The 23,744-nt window shown below is 37.7% G+C and overlaps 1 protein-coding gene and 1 long non-coding RNA gene across 2 annotated transcripts; both read right to left on the bottom strand.

The window, feature by feature from the left end:
- Positions 1-567: 567 nt before the first annotated feature.
- LOC109166753 (uncharacterized mitochondrial protein AtMg00810-like) lies at positions 568-1,188 on the bottom strand. Its single transcript, XM_019315644.1, has one exon. It carries the CDS (start codon positions 1,186-1,188, stop codon positions 568-570), a length of 621 nt encoding a protein of 206 aa, XP_019171189.1.
- Positions 1,189-8,128: 6,940 nt separating this feature from the next.
- Positions 8,129-15,409, bottom strand: LOC109166740. Its single transcript, XR_002051718.1, has 3 exons — positions 15,235-15,409; positions 8,460-8,513; positions 8,129-8,382 (listed from the first exon to the last, which is right to left on the bottom strand). It is a non-coding gene; the product is annotated as an uncharacterized LOC109166740 (long non-coding RNA).
- Positions 15,410-23,744: the final 8,335 nt, after the last annotated feature.

Raw genomic sequence — 23,744 nt, forward strand, 5'->3', positions numbered from 1 at the left:
GTCGATTTGTCTATCGCATGAAAAGAAGAGGGGAAGGAGGGAACGAGAATAGAGAGAAGAAGGTTATTATTTCTAGTAAAAGATTAACAGACATAAGCAAAATATATACTCTAGACATAGAGCTTGGCAGTTATAACTGCCCAGAGATAAGAAAGACATAAAAGTCCTCAAAATCATTTTTCATCATCTAATACCCCCCCATAAACTAGAGCATATAGGTCCTTGATGCCCAGTTTAGATTTGAAGAGCTGAAACGCAGTAGAGGGCAGAGCTTTGGTAAGTCCATCTGCAATTTGCGAAGATGAAGGAACGGGTAACAGTTTGATTAGGCCTTGATTGAGTCTTTCACGGACAATGTAAGTCACTGAGCAGAGATGTTATCCACTGTGTCTCATATACAGTTGATGCAAGGGAACGATACTCTGCTTCTGAGGAGGAACGTAAGACAGTCATTTGCTTCTTTGATCGCTAGGAGATGAGAGCAGATCCTAGGAAAATGCAGAATCCCGTAATGGATTTGCGCGATTCTGGATAAGAAGCCCAGTCAGAGTCTGCAAAGACATGCAGCTAAATGCTGCTATTTGCTGGATACAATAGACCTTGCCCAGGAGCTCCCTTAATGTAACAAAGAACACGGTGAGCAGCACTCATGTGTTCTGAAGTTGGAGAGTCCACAAATTGACTCAATTGTTGAGTGGCATATGTAAGATCCGGCCTTGTAGCCATCAAATATAATAAGCGACCAACTAGTCGTCTGTAGGGAGCTGCATCACTAAGAGAAGAGCCATTTTCTTTGGTTAATCTCTGTCCAGGAACCATTGGGGTGGCAACTGGTTTGCAGTTGAGAAAACCGGGCTCTTCTAAAATATCGAGGGCATATTTCCTTTGACATATATTTAATCCACTGGTATTCATATGAGCTTCAATGCCCAGAAAGTACCCCAAGCTTCCCAAGTCCTTAATCTTGAACTCACTGTCAAGGAAAGATTTGAGGTCTTGAATGAGTGTTAGACTGGAACTGGTGATAAGAATGTCATCTACGTATACAAGGATAACTATGAAGGATGCACCATTGCCCGTAGTAAATAGGGATGGATCAAATTTCGATTGCTCAAAACCTTTGTGAATTAGTGCGGCACTCAACTTAGCATTCCACTGGTAGCTAGCTTGCTTTAGGCCATAAAGCATCGTAGGAGCTTGCATACTTGGCCAGTGTCCTGCTCTTGGAAGCCAGGAGGAAGCACCATGTAGACCTCCTCATCTAAACCCCATGGAGGAAAGCGTTATTGATGTCTAGTTGATGAATATGCCATGCTTTTGAAGGTGTCACAGCCAAGAAAGTGCGTATGGTGGTCATCCTTGCTATGGGTGAAAAAGTTTCAAGATAATCAATTCCCAACTGTTGGGTGTAGCCATTAGCTACTAACCTGGCCTTATACCGTTCCACCGAGCCATCCGCTTTAAGCTTCACCTTGTATACCCATTTGCATCCAATTGGAGTTTTCCTGGGTGGTAGATCAACCAAGATCCATGTGTGATTATCTTCCAGTGTATTGATTTTAGCAGTCATAGCCTCTTTCCAGCAATCATTACCTATGGTTTGATTATAAGTTCTAGGCTCATTGATAGAAGTGACTGCCATAGAAAATTGCATGTGTGGCATAGGAAGATGATTGTATGAGATAACTTTTGATAGCTTGTGAGGAGAAGTACCTTGTGATGTGGCTGCATCACAGTAATAGTCTAAGAGCCGGTTCGGAACATGACGATTTCTATCAGAACGTTGAGGTTGAATATCAACAGAGACAGGAACTGTAGGTTGTATCTCAGACAAAGACTCCGAGACACTAGTGTATGGCTGAACATTAACTGTCTGTTCATCCTCATGAGATACACTATCATCTGTATGTTAATTCCCATGCAATATACTATAAGCTGCATGCCTATTCCCATGTGATACACTATCATCTGCATTTTCATAGCTAATATCATTCCCAGAACATCACTTCGAATGGTTTTGATCAACTTCCCAAACTGTGTAACCACATATGCATGAAATTTTTTGACAAACTGCCGTGTTTGAGCTTTAGTTTTCATCAAATGAATCCATGTAAATCGAGAATAATCATCAACTATAGTAAGAAAATAATACTCTCCATTCAAAGAACAAACCGGGAAAGGTCCCAAAATGTTAACATGTATCAAATCAAAGCAATTACTCTAGCTAGTATTACTTAAAAGGAAGGGAGATCGTTTGTGTTTAGCTAGGTGGCAGACAGCACAAGCTAGAGTACTTCCCTTTGAAGTATCCACATCACATAGGAGATGAATTTAGTTGGTTGGAAAGTGGCCTAACCCCTTTGATGCCAAGTTTCCAAGTTAGTGCACTGTGCAACAAGCTGCTTATTCTGCATAGAGGCCTCCCTTTTCCTTAACTATACTAGTTGTCTGCCCAAGAGTCCCCGGGATCACACACTGTTTGGCCATAAAGATTAGTCTATAGGCAGCATCTTGTATGAGCTTGCTGACAGAAATGATATTAAATTTAAAAGTGGGGATATGTAATGCTTCCTTTAGATATAAATTGTCATTAAGCCTTCCATCTCCTATGTGCTGAACTGCTATGCACTGACCAGTGGGAAGGTTCACTTCAACACCATTAACCACATGATAATTGATAAAGCAATCAAGTGAACACACTATGTGATTAGTGACCCCCGAGTCAAGAATCCAAGTTGAAGCTGTAACACCCCGTGTTACGACCCCTAAGACAGATTAATCATTTAATCAATTGCCCAAGAGAGAATTAAATTACAATAATTAATTGGGAAAAAGGCCCACCATAGTTCGTGGGCCCTCATCTCCAAACCCAACCCCTAGTCCTAGAAGGAATAGACCCTAAATAAGACCCCTGGATATATAAATAGGGAACCTAGAAGGCACCTAGAACCCCCACCACAATAATCTCTCACCACACCAAGAATTCCAAGAATTCCCCTAGGAGAAATCAAGAAAGAAGAAAGGTTAAAGAAAGACCCTTCATAGCCAAGGAATTAATTAAGGCTAAGAGGTAACCCATGTCTCAACAAAACCTATTTTCATAGCTATGATTCCCCTCTTAGGATTTCCCCCATATTCTTGTGTGTTGATGATTCGTTATAATGATCTTGATAATTGGTGTTATGATTCCATGGGTAATCTTGATGATAAGAGGTTCTTGACGATTATATGGTGTTCTTGGTGTTCTTGATGATTATATGATGTTCTTGATGTTTATATAATATTCCTACCGAATCTTGATATTAGAAGATGAATTGTATTCTTGTTGATTTAAAAATAATTAGAACCCTAGGTTATATCGTGGAATTCATATGGTATTATTCTTGGTAGATTGGGTGGGAAATTGTATGTTTGGGTGTTGATTATGTTTAGAAAAGCATGATACGTTATGTGCCGTATGTTTCTTGATTTTGATCCGTTAATTGTCTACGTGTGTTATCAATTGCGTTTGAAAGTGTCTAAGCATGGTTCCGGGTTCCACGGTGATTCCCGGGGCGTTTATTTGTGAAGAAGAGTCAGTGGGGGGTAGGGGACCCGCCACCTACCCGCGGCTAAAAGTGGCATCGCCGGCAACGGGCGGGCAGCTGCCCGCCGGGCACCCGCTGCCCGGAATAGTTGCCGCCGGCGGGTGAACCCTCACCCACCGACTACCCGCTGGTTTGCACCCCAATTCGGGATTTTCGCTTCCCCGTTTGATGTTCCTCCGACCCCCGTGGTGTCCCAACGGACTCCGTCTATCGTGCCTATGTCTAGTTCGATATTTCGGGTACCGTTCGTAGGTCGTATAAGTCTTATATATTGCATGCTAGTTGAATTGGTATCCCGTTGACCTAGGTGAAAGAAGTATGAACCCCTTAGGATTATTCTTAGTATGTGAAGGATCACGCATAGGTTTTGTTATACGTTTCCCCCCCCCCCCCCCTTCCCAATGTGCTAATGTGGGTTGCATGTGCTTGCTATGTGTTATATGTACATGTTACCCCGATTTGGTTGCGATCAATCGGGTTATACGGGCAGTCGGATGGGTTGAGAACCATACCGACTGTTAACCAGGCCGGTTGCGATCGGTCAGGTATATAAACATTATATAGGGCTGCGGTCCACCGTTTGGTTGCGATCAAATGGATTATACGGGCAGTCGGATGGGTTGAGAACCATACTGACTGTTAACCAGGCGGGTTGCGATCGGTCAGGTATATAAATATTATATAGGGCTGCGGTCCACCGTTCTACATGAGCTGCGGTTCATTTTCCTGGCTGCGGTCAGATGACATACTCTTGGGCTGCGGTCCACTGTTTGGTTGCGATCAAACTATGATGAGCTGTGGTTCATCGGTCGGTTGCGATCGACCCCTCCGTATTGTGAGACGGGGCAGGGTGCTGCGGGGCCGTGTCAGAGCTATATGCGCTGACCCTCATGTATGGGCATGCGATTGGTCCTGTGGCGCCAACAAAGTGTGCTTATGTGATGAGATATGGATGAGTTGTGATTATGAGTATCTTGGGGATGTGACTACGGGATTTACGTTGGGGATTGTTTATGTTGGGTTATGATTATTGATTATGCTCAGCCTTATCTACCTTGCCTGTTGCGAACTATATATGCTTGCTATCACTGCCGTTTGTGCTTAGCTCTATGTGTCGAGTCTATCCCTGTTTTAAAAGCTAGAGTTCGTGGGATATATCTTCATGTTCAAAATGGTTTTCGTATATCTATATATATCTCTATATGTATTATATTTCAACGCGTTGGAGTGGGTTACCAGCATCTCTCGCTGAACAGATATATTTGGCTTTCAGGCACGGACGAGTAGATCACTGGAGCGCGCTAGAGGTTGGGGCGTAGATTAGATAGTTCTTCCCTTTCGACCTGCGTGCCATGATTTGTATTGATACTGATTGAGATTGTTAGAACTTAGCCTGTGCACCTGAGTTCTCTAGCTCAGGTGTGGCATAACACCCCGTGACCTTATAAACGCATTTTGGGATTTAGAATCATTTACCTTTATTATATTGTCTTTAAAAGTTTTAAAAATCCAGGGGTGTTACAGAAGCAGTTAAGTATAGAGAATTAATAGAGAGCTTGCCTTCATCAGATGCCTGTAGCTCTTTGAAAATGGGAGTCAGAGTTGTTGCAGCAGTCAATTTGGAATTGGATCCGGATGACTGAGCAGAATGGCTCTACAACATTGAGATGAATTTATGCAGTTGTTCATGAGTGATCCCCAGGCCTGCTTCATTAAGAACAGTTGTTGTAGTTTATTGTTTATTCTTCGACTTATAACCTTGAATCCAGCCAGGAGGAAAGCCGTGTTTCTTGTAACATCTATCTACTGTGTGACCAGTCATGCCACAGTAGGTACACTTTGCCTTAGCAACACCCACTAGTACAGAAACAGTCATTCGCGTCCAAAGTTAAGGCTAATTCGTGTCCAAAGTAGCTGGGACGCAGATGGCAGGGACGCTGATTGTATAAACAATCAGCGTCCAAAGTAGCGTTGGACGCGCAAAATGATTATTCGCGTCCAAAGTTGAAGAACTTTGGACGCGAAAAATGATAATTCGCGTCCAAAGTTCGTGAACTTTGGACGCGTATAGTGTTTATTTATTTTTTAAAAAAATACTATACGCGTCCAAAGTTTCTAAACTTTGGACGAGTATAGTAAAAAGAAATTAAAAAAAAAAAATTCCTGTACATCCCAACATAACTACCAAATAATATATTTCAACATTAATCAATTTAAGATGTATACTACACACCAATTCTATCAACTAAAACACACCAATCTAAAATTTCAATTCTAATAACATTTTACTACAAATAAACTACAAATTCTAAATGTTAACAATTAAAATAAATTACTTAAGATGTAATATTGTGATAACCTTTATCAACCACATAAAATATCCTCATGCTCAAAGCAAGAAAAATGTCCTGGGAATCCAAACAATCACAGAAGTTCAATACCCAAAATCAATGTAAAACTAAGGCCTAAAAGCTGAAATTCACACAAACAACAAGAAAACAAACACTTGGGACTACTTTACCTCTTGCAAGACCAAGAGTACATTGAAGCCATGCCTCTGCCCTCAAAACATTAAGCCTCTCAATTACATCTTTAGAGAAAAAAACAAATTTTCAGTTCAACACCTTAGAATGAAGTAAATTTTGCCACATAACCCACATTTGGCCTTTCCAACCAAACCTCTAGTAGAAAACCCGATTACATATTTACATCATGTTTCCAATTCAAGACCATATAGTTTCTCCCCAAAAGTGTCAAAGCGTTGAAGCTGTTATGGTTTTGAACTAGAAATGTGATGAATTTTGACTGGTTTATACCAAATGTGGCAAAAGTAATACTTGAGGATCAAATGTAGAAGTGACCTATTAGTCATGGGACCAAAAGTGAAAATAATTCTAAAGTTGATTTACATACCTGTTACTTCTTCTTTGTAATGCTTAATTTCCTTACTTGTCATTTGTATTGTTGATTTGAGTTCCTTCACACTCTCCTCAACCTCTGACAAATCATTCTTTAACTTGATAAGTGTTGCCCCGTGTTGCCCCCAATTTGGTAATCCTTGAATCCATTTCCCGCTTCTGCTTATTGAGTTGAACAAGTTCACACCATCATCATCATCATCATCATCATCAGCTCTCCTCTCCGCCTCGAACTCATCCTTTCCACCCATATCCATTTTTAAAAAACTAGAAAAATTCAGAAAGAAAACAGGCAGCACTGGTTGAATTTTCCAGGAAAAACACCAAAATTAGAGAAACTCAACTGCAAAAGATCCATCATTTTCAGGGTTCTAGATACAATTTAGAAAACTATAGAGAAATTGGATAACATAACAATTTGATCTTTACACCATATTAGAAAACAATGGAGAAATTGGATAGCATAAACAGTTTGATCTTAACACCATATTAGAGATATTTCAAAAGTAAGCCCAACAATATGCAAAACATATGAAATATTGAATAGCTACCCTCAAAGAGTTATTAGAGATATTTCTTGAAGCATAAATCAAGCAACAAAGGTTGAATTGCACTCTATTTTTAAATATCTAACCAGGGATGGTTAGAGCTCTCTTAAATGGAGTAATGTAGTTCAACATCATTGCCTCATTTGTTAAACACATGGAATCAACCAACTCATTCAGACATAACAAAGCTTTAACCTTTACCCAAATTCAAAAATACTAATTCAGGAGAATAAATTAATAAATTGTTAACTATTGGTCTATTCTTAAGTGTTAGTGTGTTACTACAATGGGTTATAAGCATCTATATAAAGTTCTAAACCATAAATGCAATGGCTAATAGAAGATCTGGACCTTGCATTAGATCTTGTTGAAAGAGCAAGAAGGCTGAATGCTCCATACACCTAAGCAAGAAAAGCATTACCATAATCACAATCCATATAAATTGGTTAGTTTACATGGCCAACAATAGCCTAAAAGTTAAAATTGCAATAGCAACCTGTGTAAGTTTGCCCATTAAAGTCAAGAATCACTCACCAGTTTATCAATGGTGAGTCCGGTATTTCATGAAAATAAATCTACAATTTGGGAATGCTGTTAATAAAATAGTCTTGTAAAATTAAATGAACTTTTGTATTCCTGACCTGTATATATGCATAATCGCCTTGGACCGTGTTACAAAGAATACAGGGAGCTTGAATACACTCAAATCAAACCAAATCATGTTTGCCTTGATTTGAATTGCTTGCAATCCTAATGCTTTATTGCTTTTAAGTGATAATTTTAACTGTTAGACATTCATAAAATACAATCACAACTCAAAATTGTCAGAAAATGGTGAAAAGAGAAACCTAATTCAAAAGGTCTTAAGTAGCACATTCTTCCTTTCAAAAAAAAAGTAGCACATTCTTAGAAAGTTAAATGTGGACTAAGAGGAGACTGCATTGCCCCTTTTTTTCACTGTAAATTCCAGTCAAGCCCTGTTTTGCGCTTCTATAAACCGCATACTTAATGGCAGTTATTTACTGTTGCGAATGCAGAAAAAAGAAACTAACAATATACTTTATTACAGAGAATAAAAATAGCAAATATCAAAGAAATCATTCCAAAACACCTTCTGCCAGGTTTAAATCCCATACCTTAAATGATCTTGTGCTGGCAATCCATACTCCAGTTCTCAACCACTGCCACCATTTCCTGTCTTTTTTAGCTGAGCCACAGATCCTGTCCTTTTGGAAATGGTAACTTTTGCTTACAATGCTTTTCATTTACAATAGCTTGAGTATCTCTACCATTGTAAAATCGAGTTGATGCACAGTCCAAGGCTCCAAGCTGCCAAAAGAATTGAATAATTAAACAGAACTGTCAACTTCCGAGAAGTTTAATACAAAGCACCAACTTTATGTTACAAAGAATCAGAATATTGTAACAAGACTTGTAATGAGAGTGACCAGGTCCCCTCCCTGCAAGGATGTTATGTTCCCGGGCAAACGCACACGTCACATGGCGATTACGATTATTGGGGGTTGTTTGTAGGTTGTCTATGTTGAGAGATAAAGTAAAGGGATTAGGGAGCAAGGATAATAGGAACGTTTTGAGAGTTTTCCCACATCTGATTTTAACTTAACTTCTTTCTTGCTTGTCCCCTTTATTAAAATGGAAATCCCCAGAGGGTTACAAAGACTAAATAAAACATAAAAAGGAAAGGAGAAGCATTAAAGCTCCTTACCATAATTAATCGCTATCTCTAAAGGAAATAAATCATAAATCAATTATAATAATAAAGATTTTAGAATCAATTTTCTTAATCATACGAAAGGACAAAACAATAGTTTAGCCCTCCCTATCAAAAAACAAAGAGAGTACTGATATCCAGCAAACCTGGGAAAGACTTTCCGAGGTATGCTAGGGGTTATAACACACAAATGCTTAGCACAATCCCAAAAAATGCATGTACACATCACCTTATTGCTTTCATCTTTGACAAAAAATAGTAGGAATTCTCTAGGTCAGAGCAAATTGAAGTAAGAGAGAAGTAAAGTCTAAATAGAGCACCTAAAATAGATAAACCAAAGGTAAAACAATTTATATAGATGAGTACATACTGAAAATGCCCATGAGCAATAACCAAAGGGAGCAACAGCCACATCTTGAAAGCCAAAAACTGCTTATAATATATTCCCACCACCATGAACATTTATATGAAATAAGGTTCATAAGGTGACAGAAAATCAAGCTACACTCAATGTATCTTATCTATTCCTTCATGGTGGTTATGCTAGGAATTGAGAACTTCTGCTCCGGTAGTGATGAGGAGGATTCATTCCTAGACCTTTTTGTTCTAGAGTTGGAAGGTTTCTTGTAAATCACACCACAACTGTGCTGGTAACTACTATTGATGCCAAAGAAATTCTTGCAAATTTTTGCGTTTTCGTGTGTATGCATTCTCTGGCTTGACAATATCTTTGAGAGAGGAATGGGAAGACACATCCGATAGACTGGTAAAAGATTTGGATTTACCATCATAGAATTTCGATATACCTCTCCTCAAAATGGGAAAAGAGGAAATATGAGGACTATGAAGCTAGCATAACACTCTATTAACGCATTTTCCCCTAGGAATAAACATTAACTAGTTAAAGAAATTTCATCACATGTGAATAGGGCTGTGCAATACCCGAACTACCCGAAGAATCCGCCCGACCCGAACCAGCGCTTACCGAACAGAGATGAAATCCGACGAGTTCGGGTCATATCCGAACCGACCCCACGCAACGTGGCTATTAAAGACGGACGGGTAGGGTTAGGAAATATCCCATCCGAACTCGTCCGAGATCCGAAATATGGCCTAAGTATAAAACGTTGCGTAGACCTAGGGTTTGCCATTCTCTCATTCTCCACTCGGCCACTCCCCACTCCCCAGAGCTTCTTCTCGAAATCTCCTTAGTCTCCTACTCTCCTCTAGCCATCCCCATCCGATCTTCAGTCCTTCTCATCTAATCTTCTTCCTTAATCTCCTTCTCCGGTGAATCTCTGATTCTCTGAAGTCTGAACTCTGAGTCTCAACTGAGAGTCTGAGAGTATCTGTGGTTCTGAACTCCCCTTCGACTCCTTCGAGGCTTCGAGTCTTCGACAGTTCGACGGGAATCTTGTGGAAGTGTCGGGAATCTTGTGGAAGTGTCTGTGGCTCTGTGCAAACTGGAAAGACGGCAAGAAGGAAGAAGCCGGACGACAGTGGAAGTGGAAGTTTGACGCCTTGAAGCCCTAGATCTCAGAGGGAACCTTTAAGAAAACAAGTAAAATGTAACTCTGTCATTTTTTTCTTATTTTCCTGTTGCATGTTTGTGAGTTTGTCTGTTCTGTTCTAGTTCTATGATGTTGTATGCACCCTAATTTGTAATTGAACCCTAATTTTAAGGGGTTTCCACATACGTGATGAATTTGTGCTTATTCTGATATGTGATGAATTTGTGCTTATTCTGATATGTGTTTGTAAGTTTATGGTTAAAGGACCCTTAAATTTGTTATTTCAAAATGTATGGTGGTGGTGGAAGTGTGGAACTGTGGAAGCCTACTGAATTTGTAATTGATATTATGAATTTGTGCTTATGAATTTATGATGTCCACGTTGGAAGCATACTGAATTTGTAAATTGTAATACTGTTGAATGTTGTTGAATACTTGAATTGTTGATGGTTGACTATGGAAGTGTTAAGCCCTAATTTGTGACCATTTCCATAAAATGATGAGTTAATGATTCATGAATCATGACTCCTGATTATGGAATGAATTTGTTAATGTGTTATATACTTATATGTAATTAAGTCCTAAAATCAGGACTCCATAAAATGAGGAGTTCATGAATCATGAATCCTGATTATGCAATACATATCACTATGACAGTGTATGGCCTTATGTGTGCTTGTGTGAAATTTGAATCCTATTTGCTCATCCATAAATCTTTATAGATGGAGAGCAATCAAAATATAAGTGGAAGTGGAACTGGACCTCTTCCATCTTCAACAGTGGATGAACAAGGAGTACAAACCCCAGGCATTGAGACAAGTGCTCAACAGCCTATGGCCACTCCTAAAGTTCCTGCTGTTAAGAAGAGGAAGGAAATAGAGTCTAGATCCATAGTGTGGGAGCACTTTGAACAGATCAAAGATCCTGAAACTCATAAAGTGCTTAAAGGCAAATGCCTTTACTGTGCAAAAGAGTATTTTTGTGAAACTAAAAAACATGGCACATCATCATTAAGAAATCATATGGGCAATTGTCTTAAAAATCCCCATTCAAAGAATATAAGGCAGTCTCTACTCACATTCAACACTCTGTCCACTTCTGAGGGTGGAACAGAGGCTCCTGTGGGTGTTTTGGGGACATGGGTATTTAATCAAGATGCCATTAGGGGGGCCCTTTGTGAGATGATAATCATAGATGAGCTCCCTTTTAGGTTTGTAGAGGGCCAGGGGTTCAAGAGGTTTATTCTGGTTGCTTGTCCTAGGTTTCTTATCCCTTCTAGGTGGACCATTTCTAGGGACATCTACCAAATATTTCTTGATGAGAGGCTAAACCTTAAGAAGTTGTTTAGAGTGGGAACTCAAAGGGTTAGTCTAACAATAGATACATGGACTTCTGTCCAGAGAATCAACTATATGTGCATTACTGCACATTTTTTAGATGACCAGTGGAAGCTTCAAAAAAAAATTATATCCTTTGTCCCAGTTTCTTCTCATAAGGGGGAGTACATTGCAAAAGCCCTAGAGAGTTGTTTATTAGAGTGGGGAATTAAGAATGTATTTACTGTAACAGTGGATAATGCCTCCTCTAATGACACAGCTATGGGGTTTTTTAAGAGTAAACTGTTATCTTGGGGTTCTTCTTCTGTTAAGGTTCAGTACATGCACATGAGGTGCATAGCCCATATCCTCAATTTAGTGGTCCAAGATGGGTTGAAGTTTGCAGATGAGTTAGTTAAGAAGGTGAGGGATGCAGTGAGATGGGTTAGGAACTCACCAGCTAGGCTGACAAAGTTCAGAGAGTTTGCTGAACTGTTTGGTGTGGAAGCTAAATCAGCTTTGCATCTTGATGTCCCTACAAGGTGGAACAGCACCTACATTATGCTCAACACTGCAATTCAATATCAAGTAGTGTTTGATGCATATGAGAGAAATGACCCCTCTTATTCTACTGACTTGGGGAGTGCTCCTACCTTCTTGGATTGGTGTTCTGTGGAAAGCTTAGTGAAGCTGTTGAAAGCATTTTATGATATGACAGTGAGGATCTCTGGTTCACTTTATGTCACATCTAACACATTCTTCTCTGAGATCTCTGATCTTAGTTGCATGCTTGAAGCTATGGTGAACTCTGAGCAGGGGACTGAAAAGGTAATCTCATTTATCTTTCAATTTGTTTGCTTATTGTTTTTTGTATTTCCTGTAATTCTGTTAACTAATAAATTGTTTTTTTTCTGTTTTAGGCAATGGGGACACAAATGAGGAACAAGTTTGACAAATATTGGGGGGATCCAGAAAAAATGAACTCTATCATTTTTTTTGCCAATATTCTGGATCCCAGAGATAAGTTGGAGTACATGCCTCATCAATTTGTCCAGTTGTATGGAGAAGAGGAAGGCAAAGCTTGTTTTACCAAGGTCCAATCTGCAATGGCTGCTTTATATGATGACTATGCAGCTACATACTCTCTCAGTTCTACCCAGACAGCATCCTCTACTCAAGCAGTCCAGTGTGAGGCTAACCAGGCTACTACTTGTACAGTTGGTAGGCCTCAATCATCTTTGAAGAGCCAACTTAAAAAAAAGAGATTGGAAAGTAGTGGAAGCAGTAAGCAAACTGAGCTGCAAGTATACTTAAGTGAAAGTCTTGTGGAGGATGATGAATCTGTCCCATTTGATGTGTTAAAGTGGTGGAAGAGCCATAGTGAGAGATTTTCTATTCTCTCCAAAATGGCTAGAGATGTCCTTGCAGTTCCTATCTCCACAGTTGCTTCTGAGAGTTGTTTTAGTACATCTGGAAGGGTACTTGATCCATTTAGGAGTTCCTTGACTCCTAAAATAGTGGAAGCACTAATATGTACTCAAGATTGGTTGAGGGCACCTAATTAGCCAATCCAAGTTGAGGAGAACCTGGAGGAGGTTGAAAGATTAGAGAAAGGTAACCCTTATCACTTTCTTAGTTACTTTTTTTTTTTATTATACTAAGTTTATTTCCTTTTCACTTTCTTTCTTACTTATTATGTTTTTCACTTTTGCAGAATTGCCCACTGGAGCTTCATCTACTATACCATCAATGTTGCCTACAATCACTGTAATGTTTTTAATATCAGTTTACAATGTGTTCATTTCTTTACTGAGTTTGATATTATGTTATGTACTCATGTTGTTGCAAGTGGTGTTTAGCCTCTAAGTGGCTTGGCAACTTTCTGTTATTGATTTGTTGCTGCCATTAGATGAGTTGAGCCCAATTTTGCCCATTTCTCTGCACTCTGGAATTATGGTATAACTCTTCCTTGCTCTGTTTTCAGTTTGAATGTATTTGTTTTATTTGGTGGCTATGATGAAGCTTCCACTATTGTCTGAATAAATGGAATGGAGTTGGTATGTTGCCAATGTGTTAATATAACACATTCAGAGCAATTTGCCCACATTCTTACTTGATATGGAAAAATGCACTCTGAGCCACTTAGCGTAGTGAATAATTGCTTAGTATTGTTACTCTAAATGTCTGATTGTCTGTTTTCTAAACTCTAAACACTAATATCATTTTAAGTTTGAATACTAGCAGGAAGAAGAGTAGATTATCTAGATGACTATATTAGTGTTGATTTTGCTGAATTGCTGAAAGAAGAACTGAAGAGTACCGGTGCTGACAGCTCAAGTCTATGATTTTTTGTATAATCATTGGAATTCGAAAATATGTAATTATTAACTTAGTTTGAAACTGTTATAGTTGTATAGTAGTATGTTTTGCTAGTTGCTACGCTATGGTAATGAAACTCAGTATTACTATTATCTATTTTAGAATTTTTAGAATTTAGAATTTGTTTTATTTTAATTTATTATATCCGATTTCAATCCGAAATCCGACAACGGATATCCGAAATCCGAACCTATGCAATCTGATAGGATCTGTCCAAAAAAATAAACGGATAGGGGGGTACAAAAGAAATCCGAAATCCGATCGGATGGACGGATTGGACATCCAATCCGTCCGAATCCGATCGATGCTCAGCCCTACATGTGAAAGATACAAGGAAATGTCCAATTGATTTCAACTTCAATATATCCAAGCAGAGAAATAAGCAGTAGTGAAGATTGCAGCATTTCAGAAAATATCAGGTTCTTTTTGCATGATCAAATGTGGACCAAATATCTGGATATATTTTTTATCATATAATTATATATTCACTGGACATCACCTAAGAACATTATCTGAGTGTCAGAAAGAAAATACTCCAGGACCTTTCCCTAATGACACTTGTAGACCTTCTAAACATGCAAGTCATTATTCATATTCTTCTTGCCATCACAATAATTTTACGGTTTTACCAGCCTAAACCCTAAAATAAAATTTAAAAATAAAATTAATTTTCAGATTACATTTTTTCTATTGGCCAGTATCTATGGCATGCACTGCCCATATATTGAATAATGAAACTTTTGTAGGTTCTTGGCCAGTAATTTATCTTTCAAATCCAGTACATTCTTGATTGCTAACCCCATTTATTGTGTGTAACATTTATGATAAATACTGCGAGTTACATAAATTGATTTCTTGAAGATGCAATACATTAACATATCTAATTTAGATTCTAATGAAGTAAGCTCATAATTTCAACCCTTCACAGTCAGTGGAACATTAGTCAAGAAAACACATGCATCTATTTCTTAATCCACATCATACTGAATACAGAAATGAATTAACATTCAATAGTTCACATACATAAATAGAATGCAAAAAGTCCTAACATTGTGGTAACATTTAACTGCAATTAAATGATGCACATATACTAACACATAAACCTAACTATAACATCAAATTTACTGTCAAAAGTACCGCCAAACTATGAAATTAACAGCAATAATCACATGGCATTACATAATATAGGAAAATTTGAAGAAAAAGTTTAATAAAATACGAGAAAGGGATCAACGCTACATACTTCAACGGCAAAGCTTCCTCCAAGTGCTCCAAACTGTCGAGAGCACCACCTTTTGCCGAGCTCTGCACTTCCTCACCATCACCGTCGACATCACCAGCAGCTGCAGAGTCATAGCTGATCCTCCCAATAGAAGAGGAGGACAACGAAGAACTGCGACCATCATCATTCTCCACAATGGCCTTGCCACGCTGTCCTGAGACGGAGAACTCTGGCGGTGCGAGTGTGGGGAGAAGGCGGGATTGGGTGGGCAGAAACAGGAAGATGCCATAGAGAGAGAGAGAGAAAGGTCGGAGCGGATGAAGGTCGGAGCGGATGAAGATTAGAGCAGATGGAGATGGTTTACGCTGGGTTGCTAGGGTTTGGATTAAAAAAATAATTCGCGTCCAAAGTTTGCGACTTTGGACGCGAGTATGAATGAGATTCTATTATTCGCATCCAAAGTATTGAGCTTTGGACGCGAGTGATGGATGAGATTCTATTATTCGCGTCCAAAGTATTGAGCTTTGGACGCGAATAATAGAAGACTTTTATTATTGGCGTCCAAAGTACAGAGCTTTGGACGCCAATACTGTTTTAAAATTAAAAAAAAAAAAGAAATTAATTATATAGTGACATTTTAATTATAAAAATGCCACCGCATTACACTTTAGGCATCCAAAGTTCTAACTTTGGACGCGAATTAGTCGATTTTATTGATGTTTTTTGTACTAGTGACCATTGTTTCTTCTACCATTATATGAAGTTGCAGCCACCGTTTCTTCACTCAAAGTACTTTGAACAACATTAGACTAATTAATAACTAGGTTTCCTAGATTCAAATTTCTCAAACTAATCTGCCTTTCTAGTTTTTCAGCCATAACAAAATCCTTGTATACCCCCGGCAAAGGATCTAGGACCAACACACTTGATTTTAGACTATCATAATCATCATTCAAACCTTGAAGGAATAGGATTACCTAATCAGTTTCCCTTTCACTTCTGATGACTTCAACGAGATCACAAGAGCATCTCGGATTGCATTTACACACGGGAATTGGCCTTAGGTTGTTCATCTGCTCCCACAAGGTTCTGCTCCTAGTGTAATAATCGTTAACAGATAGGTTTCCTTGTTTTAGATTGTGGATCTCACTCTGTAGACTTGAAATTCGTTGTGCATCCCTCTGCGAATAGCGTTTCCTCATATCCTCCCATATGTCTTTGGCGTGATCAAAGTGCATCACACTTTGCACTATCGGAGAATGTAGCGATTTGAAGATCCAAGAGCAGATCATCAAATTGCACCTCCTCCAAGCCGGATAATGTTGCTGATCTCTGCTCGGTGGCGTTGTGCTCCCATCCACTAACGTCCACTTGTTCTTCACTTCTAGAGCAATTCGCATAGAGACACTCCAGGTGCAATAATTTGAGCTGCCGGCAAGCGACGGAGTCACGAGGACGGCCGATGGACTGTCGTTGGCATTTAAGTATAGAGGATCTTCTAGATCTCCAGAGTTGAAGTTTCTGTGAACCTGAGGTGTTGTAATCCCCTGCGGATTCAACTCAGGTACTGGATGAGCCGGAGGTTGGTTGACCGGCGTAGCCACATGACTGGTGTCGCCGATGCCGGTGAGTACGGCGGTGTAATTGCGCCGCTGCTCTGATACCATGTCGATTTGTCTATCGCATGAAAAGAAGAGGGAGGGAGGGAACGAGAGTAGAGAGAATAAGGTTATTATTTCTAGTAAAAGATTAACAGACATAAGCAACATATATACTTTGGACGTAGAGCTTGGCAGTTATAACTGTCCAGAGATAAGAAAGACATAAAAGTCCTCAAGATCATTTTTCATCATATAATAATTTATTACACTATTCATCGGTTGCTGGTTGCCTAGCTCTGGAATCACCTACTTCAACTTTACTAATCAAAATTTATTTTCTTTTTTCCTATTCTCTCTTTCTACGGCTGTTTTTTTTTTTTTTTTTTTTTTTTTTGAGGTTTTGGATAAGAAATTTTCTTCTTCACTACTTGTTTGGACTCAAAGATGCATCTCTCTCTTTTTTTTCTTGTCTGTGTCTGCTTAGAATATAAATTCACTCAATAGGATACAATGGTTATAGTTCTTCTCTTTGCTTAGTTTCTCCCAAATATATACTTCTATGAATTTTTCTTCGGAATTGATAATTGGTAGTGACGTAGTGTTGAGTTTTTCATATGCTTTTAATTTAAGATAATAAACAGATGACATGGATAAGAAGGAACATTAAGAAGTTTAATTTGCATGGAAATTGGAATACGATGAGTAGAAACCTTGCAGGCTTGCAGCACAGAATATCTAAAAATTAAATCGGTTCCTTTATTCCCTTCAAAAAAATAAAAACGGTGCCTTTCTAGGAAGAGGGTCGATGAAGAAACCCAACACGAAGAACAGTGAAGAAGACGGTGTGTCTGTGCGTAGCTTAGGGATTTAGGGATAGGTATGGTTAATTTGATTAATATTCTTTATAACAATTGTTTTTCATAAAAGAAAGTAAGTATGGAGTAATATATTAAAAATTATTATAATTTGCATAAAAAGATTCAATTAAATTTGACTTTACATTTTTATTAGGTGGCGCACTATGATTCACTTATACATTGGATTTAGAATTCTTTAGTATGCCTTTTTTTAAATGACTATTTGTTTGCAATTATCTTTGAGAAATCATGGGTATGGGAGATTCAAAGTTGGTGGATAATAATGCAAAGGCTTGGTGGATCTTAGTAGCAGTGATAACTTGCAGTTTGAAAATGATAAATTCATCTAATGAGTATATTTTTTTTGGAGTCGTAACTTGCTACTGTAAAGTTATTTTTACATTTCCATTATTGATCCAACACATTGTTACATAGGATATGCTTGACGATATACTCACATTCCAGAGGAATAGTTTGCCCCATGTGTGGTGATCGTCGTGCTGCAGACGCAAATACAGAGGCGGGGAAGAAAGAAGGGTCGACCATGAAGAGTAAGTCATCACATGCTTCATGGAAGAGCGAGACAAAGATGGTCCTGTGCCATTAGTTTGATTAGGCTTACGTTTTGCAGTTTGATGTAGATTTTCGAAGAAGTCAAGAACTTAGTTAAGCAATCAAGCCACGTCTATAGATCAAATTTGATGATTTGGAACATTCTCTTGTGACCCATTGGGGTACTATTTTCATTTGTGAGGTAACATCCTCTGAACCAGCTCTATTGTTATATGTTTTTTATTTATTTTTTTAAATTATTACTTGTTTTAGGATAGTATTGTGATTTTGGTAATGAGAAATGTTCTGACATTACAATTTACAAGGACATGTGTATTCCTGCAACACCAGTCTATTTAAATTTCATCAATATTGAGAGTAGAGTAGAAGTGGCAATTTGGATGAGGGCAATTAATTAAGCACCTTTCAATTCCGAGCATGCTGCATAGAAACATTAACTACTCAATTCGTACCTCGATTATATTCTCAATGAATATGCATCACTTGAATCTTCCATTGATGCACCATTTTGCATTTACATGCTTCCAAAAGATATCTATATGTTTACATGCTAATGTGCATGCTTTATTACTTCGATGCCATGATTTACAAATGATTATTTTTTTTTCTGAAATTTGATTGCTAATATTTTCAGAAATTATAATAATCAGTGCTATGATTTGAAAATAGTCAACGGTGGGTGGGTGAAATAACATGTTTACATATTGTATATGTTTCTTTTTCTTTATGTTAAAATTAATTTTAAAATGATTTTTAAATTAATTTTTTTTGTTATTTCCATAAATATATCCCTTAAACCAATTCTTTGTGCATTTAGAATATGAGATTTTCAAAACATCCACCAACATAGTAAAAAATAATGTCCACCAATAATATGTTCATTAAATTAATTAATCTAATGTTAGTAAGAGTTCAAATTTGTTGTAATGTTCTAAAAGATTACTAAAATAGTCTATATATTATATACAACATTTTGTTATTAATAATGATGTATTATTAGTGTTTAATTTATCATGATCATGTTTAGAGTTATAATTGTATCATGTTGCTACCTAAATAATGTATTTATGTATGCTTTTATTTATTCATACGATAATTATTAAAATTTATATATATTATCATTTAAAATTAGAATACATCAATTGATCATTGGACATGAGTTTCGCGCAAAGCGCGTGCCCGCGACTAGTATGTACATATAAACCATACTATTTATATTAGATACATAAAAAATTATATTATTAATAATCAATAAAAGGTGTATGTGACATACATAGAATATAAAATCTTCCCTTAATAGCTACAATAAGGTAAAGTTTATAAATGCATGTGTCACACCCCTATAAGCGAATAGAACTATTAAAAACAAACTTTTACCCAATCATATTAGCTATTATTAAAGTTTATGCTAGGAGAATTCTATTCAATCTTCATCTTTTTATCCATAACTAGAATTTTCACACGTGCAATGCACAGAATGAATTTGTTGTAATATATTAAGAATATTTGGATGAATATATAATTATTTAAATTATAAAATTAAATATTATATAGTGCAATTAAACATATGTTTTGAATCGTTTATGTGTTTTGATGTTATCATTGCTTGAATTTGAACAAATAATTGCTAAAATTAATAGCTAATCGTTGGCTGGTGAGAAGATGCAGGAGTTGGAGAAGAGGAAGCAATTTCTTCTGCAGCTACGCAATGACCTGCCAGCCGCTGCAAGCATTGGCGGCGTCCCTCCGCCACCACCTGCGCCGGATTTTGCATCTTGGTTCATTCCGGCCATGGCGCCTCCGCCGACTCGCGACGGCGGTGGTGGTGAGGATACTCATCAATACATGATTTTCTCTGATGCATGCTGATTTCAATCAAGTTTGGCCTTACAACTTCTCATCATCTTTTTAAAATTACTGAAAAGATTTGACATTGCAATTTGCTGTCATGTTTCTTAGAACTTGTTTGAATTGGAGTATGCTGTATGTTACTGTGTTACTTTTGTGTGTTGTTGTTTTTTTATTTAGTATTAATGAATGGAGTATTTATAATTGGAAAAACAATTTATTTTGATTTTGATTGGTTGATTATATTGTTTAATGGTATTAATTAGATTAATACACGAAGTAAATGAACCATAATAATGTAACAAAACTAGAATTGAGATTAGTCTTGAGTATAGTAAGGGTTTAAAGGTGCCTCCTATTATTAGGACCTGTTCTAGATGTCTTGGGGTCTGACTAAAAAAAAAAATCAAAAAAAAGAAACACTGAGACTCTGTTTGGCAGAGCTTATTTAGGAGCTTATAGTTTATTTTAAACTACTAATAAGTTATAAGCTCTGTTTGGTAATGTTCCTAAAATAAGCTCCTAGCTTAAAAAAAAGAGCTTATTTTGGAACGCTACGTTAGGTAGCGTTTCAAAATAAGCTCCTAGCTTCCTAACTTTTTTTCTATCTTTATCCTTATTATTTTAAAAAAATGACATAATTTACCCTTCCCAATTAAAATCTTTTTTCTCTTCTCCTTTATTCGCAACTTTCACCGCAAATAATAATAATAATAATAATAATAATAATAATAATAATAATAATAATTGATGTTTTGACTTCCTGATGTTCTTTTGTTGGGCTTTTGAGAGTCTTCTTGATGTTTCGTATGTCTAGAACTATATGGTAGGATTCCATGTAGGTTTTGGTGTCTTGAATCGTGCTAAGTGTTCGACCTTGTGATTCGTTGAACCAATGATGAGTCTTGTGTGTTCTCCGGAACTATGTTTAGTTTACCGGTTTGATAAGCATGCTAGTTCGGTGTTTAAATGCTAGCGTGTGTTGTTTGTCCTTTCCTATTGTGGATGATAACTTGTGTTGATCATCGTTGTTGTCGGATTGTGATCCTTTCCTTGTTGAGTATGGTTTCATATCTTCGTTGTGATCCGTTGATTGATTCCTATGATTGTGTTGTGTGTGTGGCTGTACCTGGATTGCACGATTAATGGAATGGGACATTAGTCACCATGGTACGACAGTGGTCCTCGTGGTGGCCATGACGTGATTATGGAGTTGTGACCTGTGTGTAAGGTTCACGTATTTCTTGGGAGACATGTGTTGCCAAAGTGTGTGATCGGTACCCTCGTGTACTATGAAATCGGTGGTATTGTTGGAGATTGTCAGAGTAGGGACGACGGTCCTCAGAGGAATAAGGTTGGACTTGGAGTACAGGGGTCTTGGAGGTAAAGGTTGGAACTAGCTATAAGGTTGGGGGTAGCCATAAGGTTGGAACCAGGCAAAGGAAGGATTAATGATTCGTGATGCGTGATGTCACGAAGGCATGTGTTGCCGTTGTCTGTTTCTCTATTCGTGACGAGTAATGTCACGAAGGCATGTGTTGCCAATGTGTGTCTCTTTATTCTCTTGTGTTGAGCATGTCGGGTGATATTCTACTGAGTGATGGTAGAATACGCCTTGAGCCTTACTTGTGTTGTCGTTATTTCGTCTTGATGTGTTTTGGGATGGGTTTCCCCTTGTCCTTGTTGTGAGTGATATAGAGTTTTTGCAGTTGACTTCTATCTTTGGCTTTGAACTGATATATACAGTATTCCGTTTCGAAAATGATTTTGTATAATACTAACTATGTATGAGACTTAACGCGTATTGATGGGTTACCAGCATTATTCGCTGACCGGGCGTCGTCCCCTTTCTTTATGTTGCTTTACAGGTTGAGTAGCTTTGGAGAGCGCGCTAGTGGCCTGTAGATAGATTAGATATCTTCCTTTAATGGTTGTAGAGGCCTGTGAGCCTAAGTTGTTGAACTGTTAGACTGCTTAGTAGTTAGCGTTTGCCTGTGCACTTAAGGTTGTGTAGGTGTGGCATAACATCTCCCGGATTTATGTAGTTAGCTTCCGCTTTTCTTACGTTGATGTTTAGACTGTTAATCCCTTTAAATTAAGTTTTAAAAGTTGTTGAAATTCGGGGGTGTTACAGTCGTTATACTTAGCTTCGTGCTAACGGGTGTTTTCCTACTTGTCTACGTGTTGTTTTGTAAAACCTCTTTCAGGTGGGCCCAGCGTTTGAGAGATGATCGAGTTAGACTAGTCTAGTAGATATAGTAGTCCAAACTCTCTTTATTCTTATGTTGTTCTTTTGATGGATTGTAGACTTTGAAGTTTATGTTTGATGTTACACATCGGGGTGTTTTTCCCCCAAAATGACTTTTACGTTAAGTAATTCGAATGTTATTTTAAGCTTTGGAAAGCTTAAAATAGTGAAATAGGAATTGGGACGAAAGTTTGCATGGACGAATGTTATGCATGGACGAAAGATGCTACATGTAATTAAGCAAGTTTAATTAGTGAATTAAGCTCCTTTCGTGTGAGCTATCTTTCGTGCTGCACGAGTCAATGCTATGTGCATTGATTCGTGCCACACCATTTCGGTACTTTGCGGACCATTCGGGTGTGGTTTTCGGTCCCAATTCGTTAACCTTTCGGGTTTGTACGGACTTCTCGGTCACTCAGATATTTGAAACGGGTCGTTATGGTCGGTACGAATTAATCGGATATTAAGTTCGTGACCGTTGATATTATTTCGATAATAAGTACGACCATTTCAAACGTTATAATTCAATTTTTAAATTGAATTTATGTTGGTTAATGTGTCATGATGATGCTATTTAGTACCAATCTCTAATATAAAGATGTGGTGGGAGCAACCTTTTTGAACATAAGATTAGAAAGGAAGGGAACGTGAGGGAAGAACAAGAGAGACACAACACACAAAGATAAGCACATTTTCTTCTCAAAACTCTACTCCTACTTCTTTCTAGCTACTGTGTTTTGCCCGTGCTCTAGTTCGCCGGGTTCGTTCGTTTGGGTGCTCAAACGTCGAACCGTTGTACGTTTTATCCTGGGAAACCTAGGCCACAACGCTCCTAGCACTTTTGGGAGGTGGCAAATAAGGTTTTAAGGAAAGACAGGCACTTTGCCTAACTCGTACATTTCTTTCTTTCTTCTTCTTTCTTGTTTTGGATTATGCTCTAAGCAAAAACCCGTTCTTTCTTGTTGTTTTGGAATTATAATCTAAGGATTATATTTTCTTTTTGGTTGATATATATTGGTATATCTTTTTCGTAGATATACATGTATATATAACCGTTGGGTCCGTTTTATATATATTTGTGTGTATATATATATTTCGGATATATATCCAAGAATATTTTATATATATTTCGTGTGTATATATATAAATATTATTTTACGGATATTAAATCGATTGTGGTTCATTATCACCAACAAAATATGCTCATCAAAATTCCCCCACACTAAAACTATGCTTGCCCTCAAGCATATCCTCATCCTTCTAACATAAACTTCTCCAACTCCTTTCAAAGCTACCTAGAAATATCTCAGAAATTATTACATATTTAAGGGCTAGAAGTTGAAACACACTCAAGAGAACATGCATGGTTTATTGATAATACTTAATAATAATAAAATAAAATAA

Source organism: Ipomoea nil, unplaced genomic scaffold (genome assembly GCF_001879475.1).
Source record: "Ipomoea nil cultivar Tokyo-kokei standard unplaced genomic scaffold, Asagao_1.1 scaffold3105, whole genome shotgun sequence".
NCBI classification, from domain to species: Eukaryota; Viridiplantae; Streptophyta; class Magnoliopsida; order Solanales; family Convolvulaceae; genus Ipomoea; species Ipomoea nil.